This window comes from Strigops habroptila, chromosome 13 (genome assembly GCF_004027225.2).
Source record: "Strigops habroptila isolate Jane chromosome 13, bStrHab1.2.pri, whole genome shotgun sequence".
NCBI lineage: Eukaryota > Metazoa > Chordata > Aves > Psittaciformes > Psittacidae > Strigops > Strigops habroptila.
In genome coordinates this window covers 9,686,427-9,711,682 of record NC_044289.2, presented here as the reverse complement: position 1 = coordinate 9,711,682, position 25,256 = coordinate 9,686,427, and the positions used below count along the sequence as shown (strand labels likewise).

General features: G+C 46.6%; 1 protein-coding gene across 2 annotated transcripts in view; it reads right to left on the bottom strand.

The window, feature by feature from the left end:
• The window catches only part of KCNB1 (potassium voltage-gated channel subfamily B member 1), a 126,120-nt gene extending 106,523 nt beyond the window's left edge, over positions 1-19,597 (bottom strand). The window contains exons 1-2 of one of the 2 annotated variants that reach the window (XM_030503377.1): positions 19,416-19,597; positions 16,730-17,395 (exon numbers count right to left, since the gene is read on the bottom strand). In XM_030503377.1, the coding sequence (XP_030359237.1) occupies positions 16,730-17,296 (567 nt within the window). In that variant the 5' untranslated portion in view covers positions 17,297-17,395; positions 19,416-19,597. Of the gene's footprint in view, positions 1-16,729; positions 17,396-18,464; positions 18,888-19,415 lie in introns of those variants that run through there. The other variant, XM_030503376.1, reaches the window with a different exon arrangement.
• Positions 19,598-25,256: the final 5,659 nt, after the last annotated feature.

Here is a 25,256-nt window from a genome sequence, read left to right as displayed (position 1 = left end):
AAAATCTATGCCCAAACCCAGCGCCGGAATCATGGCCCCTGGAATAACTTGGGATGAGTTTCTCTCCCCTTTCTGCTTTTTTCTTTAATTCCTTCATAATTTTTCAAAGTTTTTGAAGTGAAAGGTTGCAAAGGAATGCCTAAGAGATGACCTGAGGATGAATGTTGGAAATGGGGCAGCTCAGAAGGGTGGTGACTCCTGTGGTCACCTTTGAGTGTGAACATCTGGAAGAGGAGGACAGTGAAGGGCATCAATGTCACTCCAAGAAAAGTCATCAAGAGGAGAAAACAAAATGAAGGCTTCACCCAGCATTTAAGGACAGGAGGTAAACACTGAGGCAGCATGATCTATTTGCATCTGGTCTGATGCCTCTTCATGGGCCAAATAGGAGCCAACCCTATTGCTAGGAGGGTTTGCTGGTGATAAACCTCTCCCTGACGTCCTTGCCTCTCTTGTGTCACCAAAGTGCTCCACATTGTTTCAAACCCAACTCTTCCATGGCACTGATCCTCTTCAGGAGAGGCATACACACGTTATGAAAGCACACACTGAAAATGAAGCCTTACGTGTACATGCTTTGTTGAATTAGACTGAAATAAGTTAGCAGTAGAGAAATAGTGTTCAAAGATTTGATGTAGGCATTTGCACCTAGACACTATTGTTTCCCATAAATATCCCACAGACTGGGAAGAGAGGTGGAAATCACTGTCAAAAGTCAACAGACAAAACGTGGTTTCTCCAGCAACCTCTTCATCTCATTGTAGACAGAAACTATGGCAAACATTAATTGTCTCTATGATAATCACTGCACAGACTCAGTGCCAGCTACCTGGAGGCTTTAAGCACATTGGGAAACGCTGCTCTCCCAAATTTGGCTATTCACTATCTTTCACTTCCATGCAATCTGCAGGGCAAAGCTTTCCAGCACAGCCTCCCCAGGAAAGTCTCTTTGTCAGAAGACAGCACACCCTCAAGCTTACAGTCCAAAACGCAAGCATGCAAGAGTACACTCTCCAGAAGGAAAACAGAGCCCAGGATGCATATTAATTACCAGTGGCATAAAGCCCAGGCAAGATTGCTGCTCCATAGGCAAGCTATAAATCTGTCAAAATAGGATTCTGACCATGTCTGCCTTGTTTATATTAGAAAATTTTATGGCCATGTGATTCTTCACCTGGAGAGGAATAGGATCCCTTCGCAGCCAGTTAAGGACCGAGATTTATTATCTGGCAAAAAAGACCTCAATGTTCTCTGCAGCAGGGAAAGCATCTGCCTGTGCTGGCTGGGGGCTTTCCTGGGGGAACCACTCAGCTGCTGCACCTACAGCATGACCCCACTTCAGGAACTGGTTAAAATTTCCTGTAAAAGTTTTATCCCTTTGTTTTCCCCTGCAAAAATCTCCAGAATAGCAGAAAGGTTTAAGCCACTCCACCTCTACCAGCCTATTGATCTAACTGAGCAAGGGCATCCTACTTCTTCACTCTGGTGAGAAACCTGGCGCATCAGAGAGCTGCTGTTACACGAATTCTTGCTTTGAGAGGGGTTTTGCTATGCAGTTTGGGAGGATATTTGCAAATGAGGTCAAAAATCGGTTCTCCTAGCTTAGTCCCACTCTCTTGCAGTGAGATTGGCTCTGCAATGCTGGCAGGAGAGAATCCTAGTGTTGCTTTCACCAGGGAGGGGAAAGGACTTGATCTGAATGTGCAATAGGAGACAGATGGCTGAATTAGAGAAAATACAGATTCCCTTCCCCATTTCAGCCATACCTCACAGCTCCTGCACCCAGCACTGTCACAATTACAGCCACAAAAAAGCAGATGAGACCTTAATGGTCACATAGGATGTTAGGTTCAGGCTCTTGAGGTGCTTCACTGTGGCTTACCAGCCTAGTGCGCCAGCTGAGGGAGGCAACTGCTGGTGTGCCTGCTGTGAGCCATAGCCAAGGGGCCACAGCATACTTCTGGTGGCTGGTTGGGCACTGCCTGCATGACTGACTTGGTGTGGGAAACACTTGCCTGTGGCTCAAACCTGACCTGGCAGTTAGGAAAGCTGCTGGTGTCTCAGTGTGCCTTAGTTTCCCTGCCTGCATAGAAGGCTTAAGCAGATTCCTACAGAGCACTCTGTGATCCCCTAGGGAAGAATACTATGGAGACTGACCAGGGCAAAGAACAGCCTTCCCTGCAGATATGAAGGATTCAATTTCTGCAAGCAGAAGCAAGAAAGCATTCAAACTGACAAAAAAACTAAAATACAGATTGTTGAACATCTGTTCCCCAGAAACAACCTCTCCAGGCCTCTTGGATGTTGCAGATGACACCTTAACCTTAAGCACTGGAGAATTTTAATTGGAGGAGGAAAATGTCCTTGTCTCATAGAAAGACAGCAAGCCCCCGGACCCCTCAGTGAAGTGGGTCCTTTAATCGCACCATAACTCGCTCCCTCTTTGTTATATGCTTTATGTTAAGCAGATACTTAAGACTTGTTGACTTCAAGATTACTCACATGCTGAAAATTACGCATTTGCTGAAGTTTTCCACTCTTAGCAAGGTTTTCATTTTGCCTCCAGCCATATCCAGCCAAAGGGTCAGCTGGATCTAAGCATCATGTACGCCCTAGGCAGAGCAGGAGGATCAGCTGTCTGTTTTGATACTCACTCTTAAGAGATAACTTTGAAATAGGCTGGGGGAAGGCATCTTCCATTCCTTGTTATTATACGAACATATAGTTCCAAAGATCTCCATTCCTACTGGGTCCCAAAGGAAAATATTTGAAATAATCCATATTCATTAGAGTTTTTAATCCCTCACACACCAGAATTCAGCAGGTTGCTAATGAAGAAGACAATTATACAGCACTTCACAGAAAAAGCAAACCAGAACAGGTGCAAAGGCTGGAGCTTTGCCATTCTTGCTCTCTGTTCTTTGGCACAGGGTATCATTGCTTTACTTAAAATGTATTGATATGTAAGTTCCCAACAGCTTAAGGAGTCAGTATTAAAGGAAGAGAGGTGACATTTAAGATTAATCATTAGCTGCTGACCACCTAACATACTAAATCAAAAGGGCGACAGCTGACTAAACTAAGCTTTATCTGCATTCCTTCTGAAGAACACAAGCAGAAATGATGATGTTGTACCAGAAGGGCAGTAAAAAGACAGACTGTGTTTGTTTTACCCCTTGAATTAGGGCTTCAATGTACAAGTACAGAGCAAAGAAGTAGTGCCCAAAGAATTTATGCCCTACCAAGACAAGCATGGGAAAAGCAAAGAGAGATTTTCCATCTTTTGCAGATGCTGGGCAGAGGCACAAGAAAGAAAAAGCACCTTTTGTAGTTTGTACAGAAAACACACAGCAAAGCCATGACCCTTGTTCTGCCAATATCAGCCACATCACTGCCTAACAGACTGTCTCAGTCTGGGGCTTCATCCTGCCTGCCTAGAAGGAAGACAAACCAGAGCAGTACAATGCCATGGGGCTGATTTCAAGAACATGAAGCTAAATTTTGGCTCACTGGACTCACCAGAAACACTTCAGGAAAGACGGCAGCAAGGAGGTCAGTGGTGAAGGACGCTTACTGAAAGGGACAGGCTTTTAAAGAGAGGGTTGCAATGTACTTCTCATACAAAAGGTTCCGTGGACAGGAAAAGGGAGCCTATTACCAGTGTTATGGCTTATTCCCCAAAAAAATACTAAGGAAAAAATTTTCCAGCAGGTAGATGATAATGAAGGGAACAAGGGATGAAATGACAGCAGAAATTTGACCTGTTTCAGGACCTGGTGGAAAAGGAAAAAGGAATAAAATTAGGAAGAGACTTAGTACGTAGTTTCCCTTAGGATATGAAGCCATTAATTACTGGTAGAAAGGACCTGATTTGCTGACCATTTAAGCACACAACTGCACTGTATGCAATGATAGGTCTAATTTGCACACAATTATCCTGTTTTTCCACACAGAGATTAAGTAATTGCTTGTATAAACTGCAAGATATATTTGCGTATTCCAGCTACCCAATTTGCATGCTAAATCACAGCAACTGTGTGAACAACCTAGCTGTTCATCCTTCCTTTGCACAAATCAACACCACAGATTACGTCTGTGTGGAAAGTATCAGTAACGCACTCAAGTTACTGGCATGGAGCACCTGGGGAATGCTTCCCAGCTGCTTTAAGATTAGTTTATAGCAACAAAACCTGTGATACAAGCAGCCTAGGTGAATTAAGCAGAGACAGCCAAAGCTTTCCATATCTGCCCCACTTACTGTTTTGGAGATCATTGCGTCTGTGCAAGAGAAGGATGACCAAACCAGTCCTTTAATCTCTCGATGCTTTGCACAGCTCAGGGTTCTGCTGGAAACTGGGATCCCGGTTTAGGCAAACAAGTGGTGGTGAGGTGAGCAGCACGGTTGAAGAGCAGGCAAAGGCACACCATCCTTCTGCCATTCCTCATCAAGAAACAGGCCAGTTTGGTTATGGGATTAGTAATCATGGAAACTAACCCCATACCTTTTTACAGCAGTTATTGTTTTCTCTGTAAAAAATATTTATTACTTGTTTTGGGGTAGTATACATGAATTGTGAGTCAGGGCAGTTTTGCACTTCGTGCTATATAAACACCCAATAAAAAGAAGGAATTTCCTACGAGGAGTTTATGAATCAAATAAATTACCTCCATAAATCCAGGAAGTGGCATCGCCATGCCCAAGTTATCTGCACCATGAAGCAAGTTCTCTAGAAGACACTGCAAACTAAGCAGTATTTCACAGCCAATTTACAAGAAGCTCTTACGAGCATCTTTTAAAAATAACTATGAAGTCAAGTGAGTTTCATTCATAGTTGTTCATTCATAGCCAGAAACTTTAGCAAATTTGTTCTTTAGCTTAATAGCCATGCAAAACCAATGGAATTTTTACCTGCCCCAGTGTCCAACAGAGAGAAAAGAGAGGCCAGCTATCGCTTTAGTGGGACCCAATGCATTTGCCTGGCCTGATGAAAATCTCATATTTCAGTAGGTAGACTGCATACGCTAAAGCTTTGGCCAGGGCTGCAGGTGTTAGATGAGACCATTCCCAGGGATTGCTGGAAGTCTAAAGTTACTCCTATAGAATAACATTGTATGTAAACACAAATAATGAGAGCACAAACATGTCAATTAGCAAGATGAACTCTGATACCTGATGTGATCTAGAACGCAGCACTTATGTTTGGTGGAAATATCAATTTATCAGAACAGCCCCAGTGTCCTGTCTTGTTATGCTAAGCCACATAGAGGAACGTGAGGTCAAAACACATACAGCGAGTGCTGAGTCTGTTGGTACCTTGAGGGGCGTGAAGAATGTGTGAAGTTCTTGTTCCTGAAAAGCTGCCTTTGATAAGATCTGCTTCAGTAAAGGCAAGGTGAGTAGGCCGCAGATCAGTGGGAATTAATCAGACTTCATATGCTATATCTCATCTGCTTCAAATTTACCTTAAAGGATCAAAATAACAATGAGTAGGACCCAACAGTAGGACCTGGAGTTATCTACCAAACCCACAACTTCGTCAAAATGAACAAAAAATAAATGCCAGTCATGCCATTTGGCATCTCTTCCAGAAGGCAGAAGTAGAGGTTGACATGTCTGAGAGCTCTCATAGTACTAGAGGTTCTTCAGCACTCCTGGGAAACTGGGCCTAACCACCGCCTTGTAGTCCCTCCCAACACTGCCATAATCTTAATACACTGGAAAAACTGGCAGGTGCTTAACACTGCAAACCAAAACTGCTGTTGTGTGAGCCTGCCTTCCTTGTAGTAACGGTAACACATTTGCAAGGCACAGCTTTTCTCTGCTAAGTGCGTGCTGCAAAACCTGCTGAGATCAATCACATTCTTACCTGGGGAAGATTAGAGGCTAAGAATAACCGTGTGTTGACTAACCTAAGTTTAATTCATCTCACTGGCATGAGGTACAGTTGTAAACTGAGGGGGCATTTGCTGCCAGAATATTAGTATTTAATTATTTTTCATCTCTCTTCTACCCTAGCAAAATCTATTCTTTGAGAACAAACCCATTCCTAAGTGCTGCCAGTCACAACTTTCTTCTTGCCAGCAGGGATAATACTGTGTTGGTCTCCTGTCCAACACCAGTCAACTTCAGATGTAGTATAGTTCCGATTTCTTGACAGGCAGACTGGTGAATTCACTTACACAGAACACAACCACAAAATGATAGTATTTTTTCCAGCTTGCTTTACCCTTTCTAGACCAGGTTTGCTCTTGCCTGTCTCTGGAAGATTTTCTTATTTACTATTTCTTCTACATTGTAACATTTAATTGATAGTAATAGTTACTGCACCAGGCAGTCACAAGGATTACTTAATTAATGTCTGTGCACCACTTTAAGATCCTCAGATGAAAGAAGCTAAGAAATGCAACGTATAATTATTGTGTATTATTAATAAAACTTCTGGCACATTGACAGGAGACAAGACAACACTTCTTGGTTGTTTTCCTTTTATTTTCTAAAAATATTTAACTTTCATGCTATGAAGGACATATTTACCCAAAATTACACATAAGTAAACAAGGAGTAAAAGCTCCCTATTCCACCACAGAGGCTGGGTTTTTCTGATCGCAGACAGCAAATATCACCTCAGAAAGTGAGTTACACTCCTTTCCTATCCTGAGAATCAATGAATCCATAGTTTTTAAGAATGGGCAGATATGGAGAACTACAAGGATGTTACAGTAATTGCTAATAGTGGAAGTGGTTAAATGCACCAATTACAAGAAATAGTTTGTTTAATGTGTGATCAGTACAGTTAATAAAAGCATGTGATACAAAAGAAATTAAGTGTGCTGAGCAATAGATGGATATTTTGAAACGAACAAAAATTACAGCCACTTGAATGAAGTTTTTCAGAGCTGAGAATGTGCCAGATACAAACGAGATTCCAATAAATATGAAGAAACCCAATCTGAGATTAATTCCAGGGCAGTTTCATGGAAGTGTATTACAGCTGCCTCTTGAATGCTTACAGCTGGAATCCAGCTGCACCAGAGAAGAAAGTGGTCCAGGGATTAGGAGTGGATTATGACTCAATTCCTTGCTCCATCACAGACCCTGAGAAGCCAGTTAGTCCCTCTGTACCCTCTCCAAGTATACTGGGATAATTGTGCTGCTCTCCTTCGCAAGACAACTGGAAGGACAAACACATTATGACGCACTTGGATGCCAGAGTGGAGAAAGCCAGGGATGGGCAGATGCTGAATTGCTGCAGAAAATGATAAGAAAATACTGGATATCATAGTCATATAAAAGTGTCCTCAGGGAACCAAGGATCTGCTCCTGGTGCTCTGTGCCACAACATGTTTCCATTCCCAGTTTATGCTACCATCAGATACTATTGAAACCAGCCAAGCAAAGCATGCCTAGCACATGGAAGAGATTTCTTGTCATGGAAAGCATACTTAGTGCAGTTCTTTCCCTCTACAAAAAATTTTATGTATTGAGACCAAGACAGACCTCTTCGCTTGCATCTTCAATTTATTCTTCTAACAAAAAGAATTGGTTTCTTTTTAATAAATACCCTCGAGGAGTCTTAAATCTAAAATAAAATCTGGTAAGTACAGTCATGTTTTGTCCATCAGTAGCAATGAAAGTGCATTTCTGGTGTTTATGCTGTTTAAGCACTGCAAATGAGAATTACAACTCCATTTTGTTCAAAAATGAGCAAGAGCAAATGGACTTAAACAAAACAAAACTAATCTGTGCTTTTGGCTAGAGGCTGCATGAATCCTAGTCCAAACAGCATTGAGCAAGTTCAACTCATAATAGCTGGAATCTGATTATGTACTGCAGAAAAAATGAACTTTAAAATAAATTGCCCCTTCCATTTGTTTTGACCCGTTCATCCAGCTTTTGTTAGTGACATAGGTTTTAATTAGATTAGATGGATGCCTGATGGATGTTGTCAATACGAGTTTCAGGTACCAACAAGTACTTCAGTTCTTGCTTTGCTATGGATTTCTCTTGTCCAAACCTGTGTTTCTGACACAGCCAAGACGGAGCACTGAGTTCAGGCCAGCTCCTCCACACTGCAGTGCCAGCACCTCAGAGCAAGAGTCAGAAAGCATCCACAGCCATCGGACTGATGATCCACATCATTGAACCAGAATATCTGCAAACTTCAGCAAAACCGCTCACAGAAATCATGACATGTTTAGGAGAGACTTGTGAATGGGGAAAGGGGGAACATCCCTAAAAACGTCCTCTTTGAGGCCAGGCTGAAGAGAGCTCCCAAAATACCAAAAACCTTGTTCTCTGACCCTCACACTCACACAAATACTGTTCCTATCAAAGGTGGCAACTGCTTTGTCTAAAGAGATGCTACTGCTGAGTAATGTTTGAATTGTTCATTACACTTGCTGTGCTCAAAGTGGAGCTGGTTGCTAGGATTAGTTTTTAATTGAAAATAAATACTTCCCTTATACAGGTTAATTTTGGTACAAAGGAATTCCCATAAGGAAGGCCAATTTTAATATAGTATATGTGCATACATGTCAATATATACTGTATTGCATATGTATTATAATTTAATTTATAATTTGACAATACATTCTATACATTGACATAATTCTGTATATCTAACATAAGTATTCTCTTGCTGTTCAAAACAGCTTAACAGCATTCTCTCCCTACAGTCAGAACTGCAACAGAGCACGCTGAAAACACTGCAGTAAATACCTTCTGCTTTTAGATCTACCAGCGGAAACCTTGCCATTTTACTTCAACCACTCATTCCTCAAACATGACAACATTTCCCAGAACCTTCCCATGCAGGCTAGGCTCATTTAAGTGGGAATACTTGTGCTGAAACAAGGAGCACAGGTTCCTCCATTCCCCTTGGGTAATCTGTCAGAGGGCTGCCAGCACCTTTCCCTCTGCAATATCTCACCGTAGGCAGCAGGCAGGGGCCAGTAGAAGCTCATCTACACCATGAAAATGTACTGAGGACAGAGGAAAGCCAGGGTCCCCCTGGCAATGCCCTGGCCCTCCTCAGTGACCTTGGCAATGATCACCTCTTCGCTTTAAGATGAGGATAATACATATATCACAGGTTTGTCCTGGCCTTAACTAATCCATCTTTTCAAAGCACTTTGAGAGCTTTGCTTGATGAGCATAGACATCATAATACTCATCTGTTCCCATTACATTCAATGGAGGTTTACCCTCCACAGAAGCAGGGCTGGGGCTGCTAGTGTTAGGGGGGGAACCTAGAAAATAAATATGCTTGGATGTTTAAATGCTAGCATTTTGAGAGGGGCTATTAGCAGGTAAAAAGGCATGGTGCTCACCTAGCGGTGCTTAGCACTCTTACAGGCTTTCTCTAGAAAGAATAACAGAATTTTTTCACTAAAAATCAGAACGAGACCTCACTGAGACCTGCTGCTAAACATGTTCAGCTAGTGCCAGGTCGTAAAGTAGACAGGAGAGGCCAAGAAGAGTTAGGACAGTAGAGAGAAAACAGAGACCAGCCAAACACAGGGGGTACGCTTACTACAAGGTTTATTTTTGCTGTACTGAGTAATGGAGAACACCAAGAGATGAATATGAGGTTATTGCCCCAGGGACTAAATTTAGGGCAAGGTCATGTTAAGGATAGAGTGCCAAAGCAGCTCAGGCATGACAGTTAAGTGACAGCATATGGGGCAGGAAGCCTGCTGTTGCCAGCTCATAGGTCCATGGCACAGAGCAATGCAGAGCTGATTTATCCACTCAGCCCTTGAAGCAATTTTGCCCTGCAAGGACAGCAACCACCAAGCCTGAGCTCATCTATCACCGTACTACTGTGCTGGTGCTCCTAGTCCTAGTGCAATGCATGGGAAGCTAACCCAGACCATGATAAAACTGAGCCTCTAGGTCTAGGAAACAAACTGGGCAACTCTCATGGCAGCAAGAGGCTGATCCTCGTCTGCCTTAATGTAGTAGCAGCAGTGACAACATATAGCTCCTATATATAGCTTCTTGAGAGAAGGCTAATATCAATGTCTTGCTCACATTCACCGGCCACATTTTGCCTCATCTATTGCTGCCAGATATCTCCATGGAGTAAATCATAATGACTGTGTTTATTATAAGAACTAAGTGATCAGCTGTGAACTTTCTTTGACATAAATATTTTGTCATTAGCAATGACAAATAGCAACACTCATGTTGTTAAAGTAACATTGGATTATGCCTCTCCATGGGGGTATTCACAAATCAGAAGGAAATTTGATCTTCAGGATCACGAGGAATAGGTAAAAGGAGGAAGGTGATGGCAAGGATATTTATCCCACTGTGTAAGAAGAATTAGGTGAAGAAAGCACTTTAGGAAGTGAAAAGAACTGATTTTTGCACTCAGCATAGTTCTGAACCCCTCTGTAGTCAGTGCACACGCATCAGACACATCATGCTTGACTTCACAGCACGTGCCAATGCTTTGCACAGGTACCAGCTGAACCTGCACCTGCATAGTGCACGCATTACACCACGCCAGCATTTCCTGGGGGGGATGAGGCCCAGCACTTCTCTTCTGAACCCCATTTATTACACTAAACCTCTGCAGTTACAGCTGAACAAAACAGGGATTTTCCATTCTTGCAAGCTTCCTTACATTTTTGACTGGTTATGTCGGCACCTTAAACTATGTCTGCTCAGAGGCTGAGCAGTGACAGGAATTAATTTCTCAGAGAGATTTTTCTAAAGGTACAAATGAGAGTTGGTGCCTTAAAAATAGCATCGACTATACTTCTATAGCACACAGCCTCCAAGGAATTCAGCCCCAGCAAGCTTGTCGCTTCCCTCCTGAGGCAGGCAGGCAGCCTCACACAGATGTGGATGCTTAGGCTCAGGAAGGACCACAGAATCGCTCCAGGCTCTTCTAAGCAGAAAGTTACAGATAAGGCAAGAATCCAGGAATATGCCTACATATATATGTTTGTACATGCTATACTTCAACTGTATGGCAAGTACATCAAAAGAACTACCAGACATAATAGCTTTACCTTTCCTTTTTAAAATTCCTTTAGAGACTGCAGACCTTAGCTTGGATTGTAAACTGCTGAACCCAAACCATTCCCATGCAGGAAACACCAGGCAGCTGCTTTGGATCGAAGGGCTGCAGTAACAGGTCTGGAGAAAGTATTACCTTTGAAGGGTGAGGATTCCACCTGGAGAGCTTAGAAGCAGCTTATTGTTGGGAGATGTATCCTATGAAGGAAATGTGGGATGCTGCATTAGGGATGTGGGAGACTAACAAACCAATGTGATTTTGTGCAAGGGCGTCTCCTATGTTACAAAGACCCCCAGCCAGATTCTTCAGAGTCAGGAAAGAATCACAGGACACAATTACCAGGCTGGCAATGTTACCAGGGTTTGTGTTGGTTTGGGGTTTTTGTGAGTTCCCCCGCCCCCCCAAAATAACTGGGAGTTTAGGGAGTCTGTAATGCAGAGGAGTTCTGGGAACTGGCAGCACATCAGTACATAGTGGGAAGGTCATAAATGAAATAGAAGCAGAGGACATATTGCAGGGACGTAGGAATTAGGGCTTCCAAGACAAAAGATTTAAGAAGTTCACTGGAAGGACAAGCACCCAGAAAGGAGCTGCAGGATAAAAAGAGATTGGTACAGAACTGCAGTCATTTGCGTGTCCACAGGACAGTGCTGTGCTAGAAACCCAGCGATAAGCTACAGACCAAAGTGGCAAATTCCTGAACCCAGGGGAAAGGCTTTGGAATGAAGCTCTGCTTTTGAGGATCTCTGAAGACAGGATGAAGGGAAAAAGTCTCCTATATATAGAAGAAAAGCCAAGGCAGTAACTACATCAGAAAAATGAAAGTCAGAGATGAAAGAAAATATGGGCAATCTGGCTTGAACAGACAAAGTCAATATCTGTCCTGTGATGGGAGCCTCAGAGACAGACAAGACATGGCTAAGATGTGACCCATGCAATTAGGGAGAGGGGTTTCCTCTGCTGAAAGCTAAATTCAGGCAGGTTTAGAGATGAATGAAACTGCACACCATAAGGAAGGGCCAGGAATAGAAAGCCCATGTGGGGGAAGAACGCTCTAGATGTAGCGAATGCATCTCCAAGAGGCTTTATCATTCTTATTTTGTCACTACTATCAACAATAATAAGAAAAGAGCTTACAGAGCAACCTCTCGAATCCCTAAGCAATGCATCCAGAGATTAGCAGCAGAGAGCAGTGGGCAGCTCGAGAAAAGCTGTTGAACAAATGTAGAGGCATGCATAATAAGATTATGGAATTGGAGTTGCATGTTGTCAAGGATAAACGTGATATTGCACTGGCAAAGACATAGTAGGAGCAGGGGAAAGGATGTGAAATCACCTGTCAGCACAGAGGGGCTGCTGCAGCCGAGCTCCCAACAGGACAGGGACAAGTGGGAAGTGGAGGCAGCGAGGAGGAGAGGAAGTGCACATCCTACTTGACATGCAGATATGCAGAGAAGCATTTTGCAAAGTGGGTGATGTCATCGTGTTTTTCTCAGCCTTCAGGACAGCAAGAGAAAAATAGATGAAGCCAGCACATGCAGAGGAGTCTGTAAGACGAGCAGACTTCCCCCACACACCCCATGCAACACTAATTGCTCAGATATTGATCGGGGAAATAACTTGTAAGGAAAGAAGAAAGGATTTCTTTTCTTCCTAAGAGACAAAAAGGGCAATGTCCTTGCAGAGTTGCTGGAAAGGTCCAGGTGATCATAGGATTTCCAAGACCATATAATTAAGATGTTGAGTTGGTCTAATTTGTTCATACTGGAAAGCATGGAAAAATTGCAGTCTGATGTTTTTCAGGAGGTCATGAAATCTAGTTGGAATTACAGCTAGGCTGGTTCTCCCAAGGGCCATGAACATCTCACTGAGCAGGTGAGACACCCACCAATCCTAATTACCTTGGTTAGTAAAAAACAACAGCTGCAGAAGGGACTCCTGCTTTGGACACCCAGGGCTGCTATCTGGGTTGTGGGCAACAGAAACCTGCTGCCCAGGCTTAGACTTGGCAAGGGAAAGAGTAATTCAGATTAAAAGCCCAAACCAGAGTGCTGGAGAACTGCTATCCACTACTGTCCTGTCATGGACATTAAGCCCCAAGAAAAAGCAGCAGTTCTGCTTGGCTTCTGGAGAGCTGCTTTTCTTTCCCAAGGAAAGGAAAAAACTACCATACAACAAAATGTAATACCTACCCCAGAAAATATCTGCACCTCATCTTCATCTAGGTAAATCTAGACAGAAGTGAGCACCAGAGAGTCCTCTACAGTTAAAAATGGATGTTGTGTGTACAAAGTACAGGAAGAATACTATTTAAAAAAAATAAAACCCAACTAGCTATTGAGCTAGACAGGGAGAATGATAAAATATCCAAAACCAGCAATTGCAGGAAGAGGAGGAAGCATCCACAAAGCCTGCAGCAAGTATTTCTCAGGGATATACAGGCAACTAAAGTCACAGGAAGCAGGAGAAACTGATCCTTTAAAATATCCTGTAAGGCTAGAGAGACAAGAAATTGTTATTGATAAATGCCTCTTATAATTTTTTCATTTTATTTTTTCATTATATCTCATTATATTTTTTCATTTAGTAGGGGGAGAGTCCCTCAGTGCTCAGTTTTGTGTATAGGAGTTTTCCCACTGGGCAAAGTGAGTGCAGGGGTGTGCAGCACAGCAACCACCTCCAAGTTAAACAGACTGGTGGGTGCAATGGTTCAGGCACTGGCTGCACAGTTTGACCATGGGGAAGGGCTGGAGTGCTGCCCCATGTCTCTACAGCACTTTGCACAAGGACAGTGTGGCTTTGGTTACAGCTGCAAAGGACTGCAGCATTATAGGAAAGGAGCAAACACCCCTCTGCTAGAGCTGGGGTAACAAGGCAGCAAGCCTGGGGCTTTGACAGCTGTCTGATGCCTCATCATAGAGATCTGGAGGCTCTCAGAGCGGGTATTATAAAATCTAACAGAGTGCTCTTTCCAGTCACGTACAGGGTGAAGCATCACACATAAATAAGACACTGCTCGCCATGAGGTAGGTAGTTTAAAAGCCAGACAGATTGGCCAAGAGATATGGGTAAATCCACAGTGGGTAAAAGAGCAATAAAAATTAAGGTTTGGGGGATTCTTCTTCTATTTGAATGCCATTTTCCACCCTGTGGTACATCACATAATTCCTTAAAAACCCAAACACACACAATTAAACAACTCTCAGTACTTAGCCGGTTCCAGAATAACCATGACAAATTCTGCAGTAAGCTGTTATGAAGGAGTCAGGTCAAGTGTTGTGCAGGAAAGCCCACCTTGCTGGTGTGGAACATGGCTTACAGAGGGGTTGTGGTGGGCTTGGGGAAGAACCTGCACTTGTGGCCATTTTCTAGAAACCTTAAAGAGAACATGAAAGTAGCCTGTATTTGTTCCAATTAAGTGGAAAAGCCTTTGCATTGAGTGGCACAAGTCTGAAGAAAAAGAATAAGTGAGAGTAGTACGTATTTTTCCAACAATGATTTTAGGTCCTTCAGCGATAATCATTAAACCTCAATAGTTTACTTTGTTCCCTTTCTATAGGAACAGTTTGAGCTCCCAGACCTGGCAAAACAGATGCAGTCTGACTTCAGGAAAGCTGACAGAAGTTCCAGGAGGCCCGTAGCCTCAGCAGAAGTGTTCCACTGAGCAGACACCTGAGGAAAGCAGGGCAGGAGCTACCAGGCAGCAGCTCGGATTTAGAAAATGCAGCCTGAAACAGAGCCTGGGCACAGCTGGTTAGGTCAGATAACAGGTCAGGCTGCCAAGTCCCTTTCCCCACATCCATCAGAAGTTGAAAGCTGGGCCCAGCCTATTCAATATGTGGAATGAATTCTCTTGAAGGTGATCAAAGCAAAGGGCATACTCTGGCACGAGAGAATAAGCTATCCACCAGCAGGGAGAAAATCGGATAAAGAATAAGCTTAGCAGCTCTGCTGACCCTGCATGCTAAGCTAATTGTTCATCATGCCCATTTTCCTTGCTACGCTTGAAATGAGTAGAAATCTGTGTTTGCGAACTGCTGGAATATTTGAGGTCTGAGAATGTACAGCACCATTTTCATTACAGTGATGAAGTCACAGAATGGTAGCTTTAAACACTAAGGATAATAATGCAATACAATGCAATCCCATTCACTCTCAATTAATCCAGAGTCTGCAATGTCGAATGCACTTACTCTGAGAATTTTCTCAGAAAATGAAGCTAGAGTGAATTTCATTTGTAAATCACACAAGACACTTATTTGGCAAGAATGACCTCTGCTCATGTACAATAAATCATGAACATCAACAGTCTCTAATGGATTTTGAGTCAGTGCCACAGACAGCGAAGCCTGGGGCCTGTGTTTCAGGATTCCAGGACTCTGCCAAAGGAGCCTTATAAATGATTAATGCATTCAGCAGTGTCATCTGTGCCATTGGAGGAAAAAGAGACATTCTGGGGCTGCATTTGCCGTTAAAAAAAGTGATAATTGGTTAAGCAGCTGACCATGCCTTTCCCTTCCCCTGCCAGAATGAGCCATTTAGCTCCACACTTCATAAAAATCCCTTCCCCAAACTTTTGTACATGCTGTTGGTTCATGATGTGCAACATTTTGGTAAGATAGGGAAAGATATCTGTTTTCCTAAGCAGCCCACCAAACCAGACTTCCTATGGGATGGAGCCAAGGTTTGCATTTGCAGATGCACGTACAACATGGAGGTGACATTAGAGGTAGCTGGGGCCTCTTTCTACTTCTTTGCCATACTTTGAGGATGCCAGTACATGGAAAATTCAAGTTTTGGTCCCTACTGCTTAGTCTCTCATGCTTTTCAGTTATTCATCCCACAGTTTTCAACCTCTCTCCCTTCACTTTTGTCCCCATGGTTACTGAATCACTGTGTTCGCAGAGATTTTCCTAACTAAAGAATATGTGACTAACATGAGACAGCTAAAACACTAGAGCCAACTCTGACATTGGTTTCTCTTAACATGGATCTTATCTTCCAAATGCCTTCAAATAGATTTCTTGCACTGGCACCAACTTCAGAGTAAACAGTACTTCAACTATTGACAGAAACAGAGCTGCAGCAGCATTGCACAGGGAGACTTAAAATAGTCTAGAATCAGGTAAAGCATGAAATTCAAAAGGAAGGTAGCTTTAGCAGACCCACTGACTAGGAGTGCTGATACAAATAACTAGGAAATATATTTCACTGGAGAATTTTGAATTAGGTCCTAGAAGGGAAGGCATTGTTTCCTGGCTGGACCTGGGTCTACAAGTTCAAGCAGATTTCCTTTTCTTAAAAGCCAGTTTGGCTAAGCAGTAGGACATGCATTTTAGGCCCAAAGAAATCTGTTACAAAATACATCAAGATAGGACACTGGATAGCAAGCCTACAGCCTCCAGCCACAGAAGTCAGTGTATGCTGCTGACCCACAGGTCAGTGAACCTAACCCCCCCACACCCAGCAGCTTAAGCTGCCTCAGGGAAGCTTAAACTAGATCCCTTCCAAACTACACCAACAAAGATACATTAAAACTTGTTTGCATCTGAGAGGCCTTTCTGCCCTTTACTCACAACATCCAGCCAGCCACAAGTGCCTAGACACAAAAGCAAGGCTAGCAGGACAACACTTCATGTAAGCACCACCAGAAATGAGCCAATATAGACAACACTTGAGAATAAATGTGCAGATCTTACCTTGGCCGCTACGGAGGAGTTGGGCTTCTCCAGGAGGTCCCAGAGCTTTTTCCTTTTGTCAGCACAGCAAGTGTTATCAAATTCCTCCCCTTCCCTTTCCCTCAGTGTCTCGGCTTCTCTCTTCAGCTCCTCATTCATCTGCTCCTTCTTCTGGTGGTAGCGGGCCTGGCAGCAGGACTCCAGGTAGATCTCATCCACCCCCCAGTAGTCCAGCTCCTGGCTGAAGGACAAGGCGCACATCTCCTCCATCATGTGCAGCTTGCCAGTACGGTAGAAGTTCAAGATTGAGGTGAATGCCCCAGGATGCCTGTCAAAGAAGTACTCATTCTCCTCCAGGTTGTAGTCATCACAGATCTCCATGAGGGAGTCGTGTGTGTTGCAGTCTCTGAGCTTACCCAGCCTGGTCCGCGGCAACCTGTCCAAGGTCCGCCAGAGAACCTCGTGGGCCAGCCCCCCCACGTTGAGCTTGACCCTCCGGGAGCAGGCCTTGCTCCTGACGATCTCTGTGGGGTCCGGAGGCAAAGAGGTAGTAGAGCGAGATCCATGCTTATTCATCCCCAGAGGCATCGCTGGTCCCCCTCAGGCTGGACGCTCGAAGGTGCGGCGTGGGGCAGGGTGCGCGGGGGCCGGCTCTCCTCACCTCTCCTTCCCCTCCATGCCCCAAAGCTGCAAGAGAAGCCAACCATGGGTCCCCGCCCGCTGACCTGCGCCCGCCTCGGCGCTGCCTTATCCCCGCGGGGGGCGCCCGGCCCCGCTAATCTGCGGGGGGCGGCGGCGCTGTCCGCCCGGGCGGTGCTGAACCGCGCTCCGCGCAGCACCGGACGCTGTCCGCGGTGCTGAAGGCCGCCCGCTCCCACGTGTCGGCCTAGCTGCTGCCGCCGAGCTCCCCCGGGCGGCGGTCCGGTGCCCCCCTCCTCTGCCCGGGAGGGTCGTTTGCACACCCCGTCCAGGAGAGCAGCGAAGGCTGGGCTAGCCCCGGAGCCTCTGCTAGCAAAGGGCCGGGAAGTGCTGACTGATAGAGGAGTGCACAGAGCTCCCCCCCCGAGCGCCACTCAGCAATGCGCCCCAAAAAGGCGCCGAGCCGCTAGGCAGGGGTGCGCTGGCACCTTGTCCCCCATCCGGCGACCGGCTGGGAGCATACCGGCCCTGCCACCACCGTCTCCTGCGGTGGGGCCCTGCGGGACCGCGGACCCCGGGTGCCCTCACGGCCCAGCCGGGGCAATCCCCCTCTTCGGAGCCGGCGGTGCCTCCCGCCCTGCCCAGCCATGTAGGCTGCAGGGAGGCGCGGAGGCTTTTTATAACTCCAGCCTTGCAAATTTCCCCGAAGAAACCGCTGGGGAAGGGAAAAGGGGTATTTGCAGCCACTCTAACGACGCGCTCTTCCTCTCTGGGCTGCCCAGGGACACCCACACACACGCCCCACGCCGACCTCTGCATAACAGGGAAATCAACGAAAAACGGAACAAGGCAAAACCCCCGAATCTTCCCGGCAAATCCGAGTGGCTTATGACAGCCCTGGGCACTGTTGCTTACACAAGATGGCACGGAGAGAAACCCCGGCGCAGGAAAGAACGGCTCCCCCATGCCCAACCGGCGCAGCTCCGGGGCCTCATCCCACTCCCCACCGGCTCAGGTACCCCCAGCCTCAAGACCGAAATGCCGCCGCTGCCTCCCGGCCGCCGCCGCACACAGGGAAAGGCTCCCGTCCCTCGGCCCGAGGCCGGCCCGCACCTACCTCCTCCTGCGGGCTCCCAGCGAGACGGTGCGGAGCTGTGCGGGGCCGAGGGCGGCTACATCCTGCGGCGGGGCGGGCAGCAGCGGCGGCCCCGCTCGCATCCCCCCGCGGGCAGCCTCAAGGCGGAGGGATGGCGGCGGCGCTCCCGGCTGTCCGCGGAGCCCGGGGGGAGGGGAAGGGAAACGAGGTAAATCGAATCCTTCGGCAGGAAGCTTTCCAAGGCCTTCCCTCGGCAGCGGCTCCTCACTCCTGCCTACAGTCAACGCCGAAACCGCATCTGCCCCCGCCCCCCCAAGCTCGCTCTTGGTGCGGACACAAAGGAAAGCTTCGGTGCTTCCTTCTGCTGCCTCGGAACGGAGATCAACAAGTCTAGTCTGAACCTCCAGCTTTTCCCTGCAATTCTGTCCCGGAGTTGTTTGGAGTGAATTGGAAGTTGGGGGTGGAAGAGAGGAAGGCAGCTCCACCGTGAGCTTGGATGCAGCATTGCAGGGAAGGTTAACGCTTTCCTGGCCAGGCCCCACCGCCCCGGGGCTAATTTACAGCCGGGAGGCGCCTGGAAGGGACCTAGCACTGGGGAGAGAGCCACAGCATCCTTCCTTAGGCGGATGGGTCTGTTCCAGCCGTCCTCCAGCTCCCGGTGGTATCACCCGTGAAAATAGGAGCAAGGATTGGTGCCAGAAGAAAAATGATGTGCAGAAAGCACTGGCAAGCCCAGCAGGGCCCCTATTGCTTCCCAGGCCCTGCTTGCTGAGCCGGGAACAGCTGAGCTCGGTAAGGCTGCACATCTCTCTGTGGCTGAGGAGTGAACTGGGCCTTATCCTCACCCCAGCAGCCTTCATCAAAGGGAAAAGGCTGATCTCAGGATGGTTGTGTATATTTGCAGGTAGAAGGAATAGCAGTGGAATTCTGCTCCTGATCAGGACTATAAATAAATAAAAACCTCTTACTAACCTGAAAACACAGCAGAAATGGAGAAAGGGGTGACTTTTCAAGCAACAGCACAACACTTGAAGTATCCCTCTGCCACTCTGTCCTCATCTTCATCCTTCACTCCCAATAGGGAAAATGAACATCACCAGGAGCCCAGAGCTCCATTAGCACCGTTTAATGGGTACATTAGCATCACTTAATGCACTTCACCTGCTTAGGCTGGTGTACCAGAGGTATACAGCAATGTTCCTTAACCCTTTCTCCTCTTGCATTGACTGACCATGGCTCTTGGACTCTAGTGACAATTCCTACTACAAGGTTTCTAAAATAAGAGCCAGGTGTCCGATTTTATGTGATCAGCTCGGGGAAAAGACCCTCAGTGCTGCTTTTCCCCACTTTCTGTACTTCTCTCCCTAACCCCAACCTGGTTCCCATTGTCCAGTGTTCACAATATCAATGTTACGCTATTATGTTTGGTGTTTGAATGTCCACATCTTCCTTAAAGATAGCTTCCTGAAATCCCGAACACTGTTTGCTTTTCTCCAGTACCTTCCACAACTGGATGTCATCTGTATATTTCAGAGTTTCTTACAAGGAGAAGCAGTCACTACTTTCCTTTTGCTGATGAGGAAATTAAGATCTAGAAAAGCAAGCTCAGCCAGAGGGGAGCTGGAAGAAAGAATTGGGCATAAAACCTATTGACCAGCTTAATCCCAGCCCAGTGCCCCTCAACTGAACCAGCTCCCCCTATCCTATTAAAACCTACAAGCAGTATCCAGAATGCTTCAGTTCTCCTCCCACTTTCCCATCATTCCACCTCCAGACCCTGCTTTACTCCTCTTACAACAGAGATGAAAACTCCTGATCAGAGCTAGGGAGTTAATGATTACAAAGTGCTTTGAAACTTCCAGCTGGCGGGTGCTCCAGGAGAGCAAGTTGTTTGTTTTTTAGCACTGGCATCCAGGGCAAATTATCTCCCCTTGTGACAAACGCTGACGGATCGACTGTGGGAAGAGGATGCTGGGAGGGAAGATGACAAGCAGCCTAATGCAGAGAGATGCATCAGATTCAATGCAGTTAGATCACTGGGAGGGAAACAAATTGGGTTTATTAGCAGGGCGTTTGTACCTTCTTGGATCGCTCTTGCTACCCTGCCAATGGCATTCACATATTCTGGCAAGGGTCCAGAGAACCAACCATGGAGGAGAGCACGTGAAGGGGCAGTGTAGAAGCACAGACTCCTCCACTGCTGCACTTCCACACATGCCTCCTTGCCAGCACTGAAAAACCATGCTGGATCCTCAGGTAGAAGCTCCAGCTGGCTATACCTGCGGTGATCCAGGAGTCTGGGGTGAGGAGAAGATGTTTCCACCCCCAGGATGGCTGTTGCCTGCAGCATTTCTTGTCCCACGATGGAGAGTTTGTCAGCAAGGGGCAGTGCAGGCCTGAGGATGCAGAAACGTGGAGCCTGCTTGCTCTTCTCCAAGGTTATCTAACCCACTCTTGGTTTGGATATACCTTTCAATTGATATTTTTGTACCCGGAGCCTCTGCAAACTTAATTTATGGTTTGTCATTTCCACAACCTATGGAGCCAGCCAAATGCTTGAATGTAGTCTGTGGCAAACCCTGTTCTTTTCCAAGTATTACAGCAGCTATTGACAGGGAAACACTTTAAACTTCAAGAACTTTAGAGGAAATATGCAGAGTATGGCAAATATATGTTCTCCTGGACTTGCAGTCATACAATATACATATCTGGATTTCATCTGCCAGGCAGAAAAGGTCTGTAAGACAGTGTTTGTTGAGCCACAACGTGATATGGAAATAGACTGGGCCTAAATGTGGAAATATCCCTCTGCTGATCCGCAGTGACTCCTCTGCCTGCATAAGGAAAAGTATCACATCTTCACAAACACCCACACCTATAGAATCATAGAATCATAGAATCATAGAATCGTAAGGGTTGGAAAGGACCTTAAGATCATCTAGTTCCAACCCCCCTGCCATGGGCAGGGACACCTTGCCCTAAACCATGTGGTTCAAGGCTCTGTCCAACCTGGCCTTGAACACCGCCAGGGATGGAGCATCCACAACCTCCCTGGGCAACCCATTCCAGTGCTTCACCACCCTCACTGTAAAGAACTTCTTCCTTATATCTAATCTAAACTTCCTCTGTTTAAGTTTGAACCCATTACCCCTTGTCCTACCACTACAGTCCCTAAGGAAGAGTCCCTCCCCAGCATCCTTGTAGACCCCCTTCAGATACTGGAAGGCTGCTATGAGGTCACCACGCAGCCTTCTCTTCTCCAGGCTGAACAGCCCCAACTTTCTCAGCCTGTCTTCATATGGGAGGTGCTCCAGCCCTCTTATCATCCTCGTGGCCCTCCTCTGGACTCGCTCCAACAGCTCCATGTCCTTTTTATGTTGAGGACACCAGAACTGTACGCAGTACTCCAAGTGGGGTCTCACAAGAGCAGAGTAGAGGGGCAGGATCACCTCCTTCGACCTGCTGGTCACGCTTCTTTTGATGCAGCCCAGGATACGGTTGGCTTTCTGGGCTGCAAGCGCACACTGCCGGCTCATGTTAAGCTTCTCGTCAACCAACACCCCCAAGTCCTTCTCTGCAGGGCTGCTCTGAATCTCTTCTCTGCCCAGCCTGTAGCAGTGCCTGGGGTTGCCCCGACCCAGGTGTAGGACCTTGCACTTGGCTTGGTTAAACTTCATAAGGTTGGCATCGGCCCACCTCACAAGCGTGTCAAGGTCCCTCTGGATGGCATCCCTTCCCTCCAGCGTATCAACCGAACCACACAGCTTGGTGTCATCAGCAAACTTGCTGAGGGCGCACTCAATCCCACTGTCCATGTCACCGACAAAGATGTTGAACAGGACCGGTCCCAACACCGATCCCTGAGGGACACCACTCGTTACAGGTTTCCAACTGGACATCGAGCCATTTACCACAACTCTTTGTGTGCGGCCATCGAGACAGTTCTTTATCCACCGAGTGGTCCATCTATCAAATTGATGTCTCTCCAATTTAGAGACAAGGATGTCATGTGGGACAGTGTCGAACGCTTTGCACAAGTCCAGGTAGATGACATCAACTGCTCTGCCGCTGTCCATCAGTTCCGTGCCTCCATCATAGAAGGCCACCAAATTGGTCAGGCAGGATTTCCCCTTAGTGAAGCCATGTTGGCTGTCACCAACCACCTCGTTGTTTTTCATGTGCCTTAGCATGTTTTCCAGGAGAAACTGTTCCAAGATTTTGCCAGGCACAGAGGTGAGACTGACTGGTCTGTAGTTCCCCGGGTCTTCCACCTTCCCCTTCTTGAAAATGGGGGTTATATTACCCTTCTTCCAGTCATTGGGAACTTCACCTGACTGCCAGGATTTTTCGAATATGATGGACAGTGGCTTAGCAACTTCATTCGCCAGCTCCTTCAGGACCTGTGGATGGATTTCATCAGGTCCCTATACAAGTCTGGCATCCTATTGTCCATCCTGAGAAGCAAGAGAGGAGGATGATTTACATCGTTCTGCTGGTCACAGAAAAACAAAGGGCTGTGAGAAAAGGAAGGCTCCTCTCCCAGCCGTAAACAAGTGCTCAGCCCTGTCACAGCGATGGTATGTGGAATAATGGGTTTCCAGCAGAGATGGGAGCAGCAGCTTTGGTGGCCCATGAGTTTTGGCTGGTTCCTGGTGCTGAGGGCATGCTGGGTTTCACATTCCAAAATGAGCTATAAGATGTAACAATAATTCATATTGTTCTTGCAGCCCAAGGGCCTGGGACTTGTCCTTGTGAGTGGGAAAGACAGCCATATACAATAAGCTGTCTCCACCACAGAGTGTTTCCTATTATGTCCCTTTAAGGATTCCCTTAGTTTCCAGGGAAATTCTTTCCAGCCCAGAAACACTTTAGGTACAATTGAGATTTTCTTTTATAGTCCAATTTTCTTCCTTAAATGGGGGAGGGGTGGGAATCAGGTTTCTTGGCAGAGATCTGTAACGAGCATCGAAAAGTGCAAAAAGAACTGAGTGCGGAGTGGTTGTGCTACCGAGAGCCCAGGAGCATGGAAATGCTGGAACACCAGGGAAAAATACAGGAAGCAGACAGAAAAATACAATCCAAAAATGAACCTTAAAGAGACAAGGATCTCCTCAGGAGAGAGGCAGAGCTCGGATGGCAACGTCAGCAGCAGCTGGGCTCCATCACCACATTCTCCACTGCCAAAAGCCCCTTTTGGAGGAGTTCGGCTGTAGCTGCCGGTGTACAGTGCCATGGGTGAACAGGCTCTGCATGCGAGGGGAAGCCTTGGTAACCACAGCTTTCCTGGCCCCTGGCATGCTCCACCATTCTCTCTTGCCCTCTACCAGCTCCTCTTCTCATCATGGTAAAAGAAAGTCTTTCCCAAACTGCTTACATATATTTATAAATCCAGAACAGCTCATTGGTCCAGGAAGCAGGGCCTGACCTCTGCCATGCTCTCTGAGTCCTCAGAGAAGCACCAAAGGATCTGGGAAGGGTGAGCTGCTGCACTGGATATCTGCAGAAGTGGGAGATGGAGTAAGGGTAGAAAGATCTCAGCAGGAACCAGGTACCAGAGAGTAAATGTGCCTTGGCGGAGGGCAAAGTCTCTGATGAATCTCAGCTGTGAAAGAAAAAAGATGGGTGAGGGCAGCCCTTTCTCATGTTTGGGAGGATGGTAGCCGCGTGGGAACCCTGTCCTGTAAAGAGTTGAAGTTTTCAGCTTACTCAAACTTTTCACATCCATTTTGAAGTCCCAGGAGTGCCCAAAGTCCCCCCTAGGCTTACCTCCCTCCTGCTGCCTCACAGAGGGGCAGACCCAAGCTGCACCACTGTTTGCCTGGTACTGCCCCTGCAAACAGCTCTTGGTCCTTAGTCAGCCCTGGTCTCCTTTGGTCTTTGGGAAGAGGGCAGGAAACACGCCAGTGCAAATTGGTTATCAGAGAAGCTTCTTGGTTCAGGTTCCCACAAAGCACATTCAGAGCCACCCTCCTGGCTCCAGCTTTCTGCCTTTCCCAGGATGTGCATTTCCTCCTGCACATCTACTAACTCTCCTCCCTGCTCTCACTGACCACAAGCAGAGACCCTGTGGCTCCTCTTCCCAAGGATGGCTCCACCAGACCCACCTTTCCTCTTATCTTGATGAAGATGTGTCTGGAAGACTAACTGAAAGATGTGGAAACACCAGCCTACTCCCTAAGGCAGTCAGGTGTGTGTCTCTCTTGTTCACGTCAGGTTTGAGACCAAATACAATTACTGCAGTAAGGAAAAGTACACAAACCTTTCTCCTAGTTGAGGAATAAAAAGCCTCCAATGGCCAGTTTGTCCTTGTAACCCATCTGCTAGGGAATTTGCAAAATGACCTGAGAAATTATTCTGCATCTATCTATCAATACCATAGTCCAAATCCTTGGGGGCCCAGGTCCACTCTCCTGCCCAGGAGAGCCCAGTGGCAATGGGACTCCATCAGCCCCTGTATTCCATAGAGAGGCTGTAAGGATGTTCCGTCCTTCTGGCTTTTGCTGTTCAGGCAGGGCTGGCAACAAGCAAAAACCAGCTGCCTATAATATGTTATCTAATGGTTAGCTTAAAGCACCAAGCTCTGTAAAGCAATTGGACTTACGTTATTCATCAGCTGCAGATTAGCCCCTGAAGGGCTGGAGGCTCACATTGGTCACCTCGCTGTCAGTCAGGAGGGGGGCAGCAGAGCTAGAGGGGTCGGCCAGTCTTTGCAGAGGTGGGGATGTGACCTCTCTCTCACAGAGATTACCAAGTGTCCATCCATCTGGGCTGCTTTCTGCCTGGCTGATGAGCACTGGAAATGGCCCTGCAGCT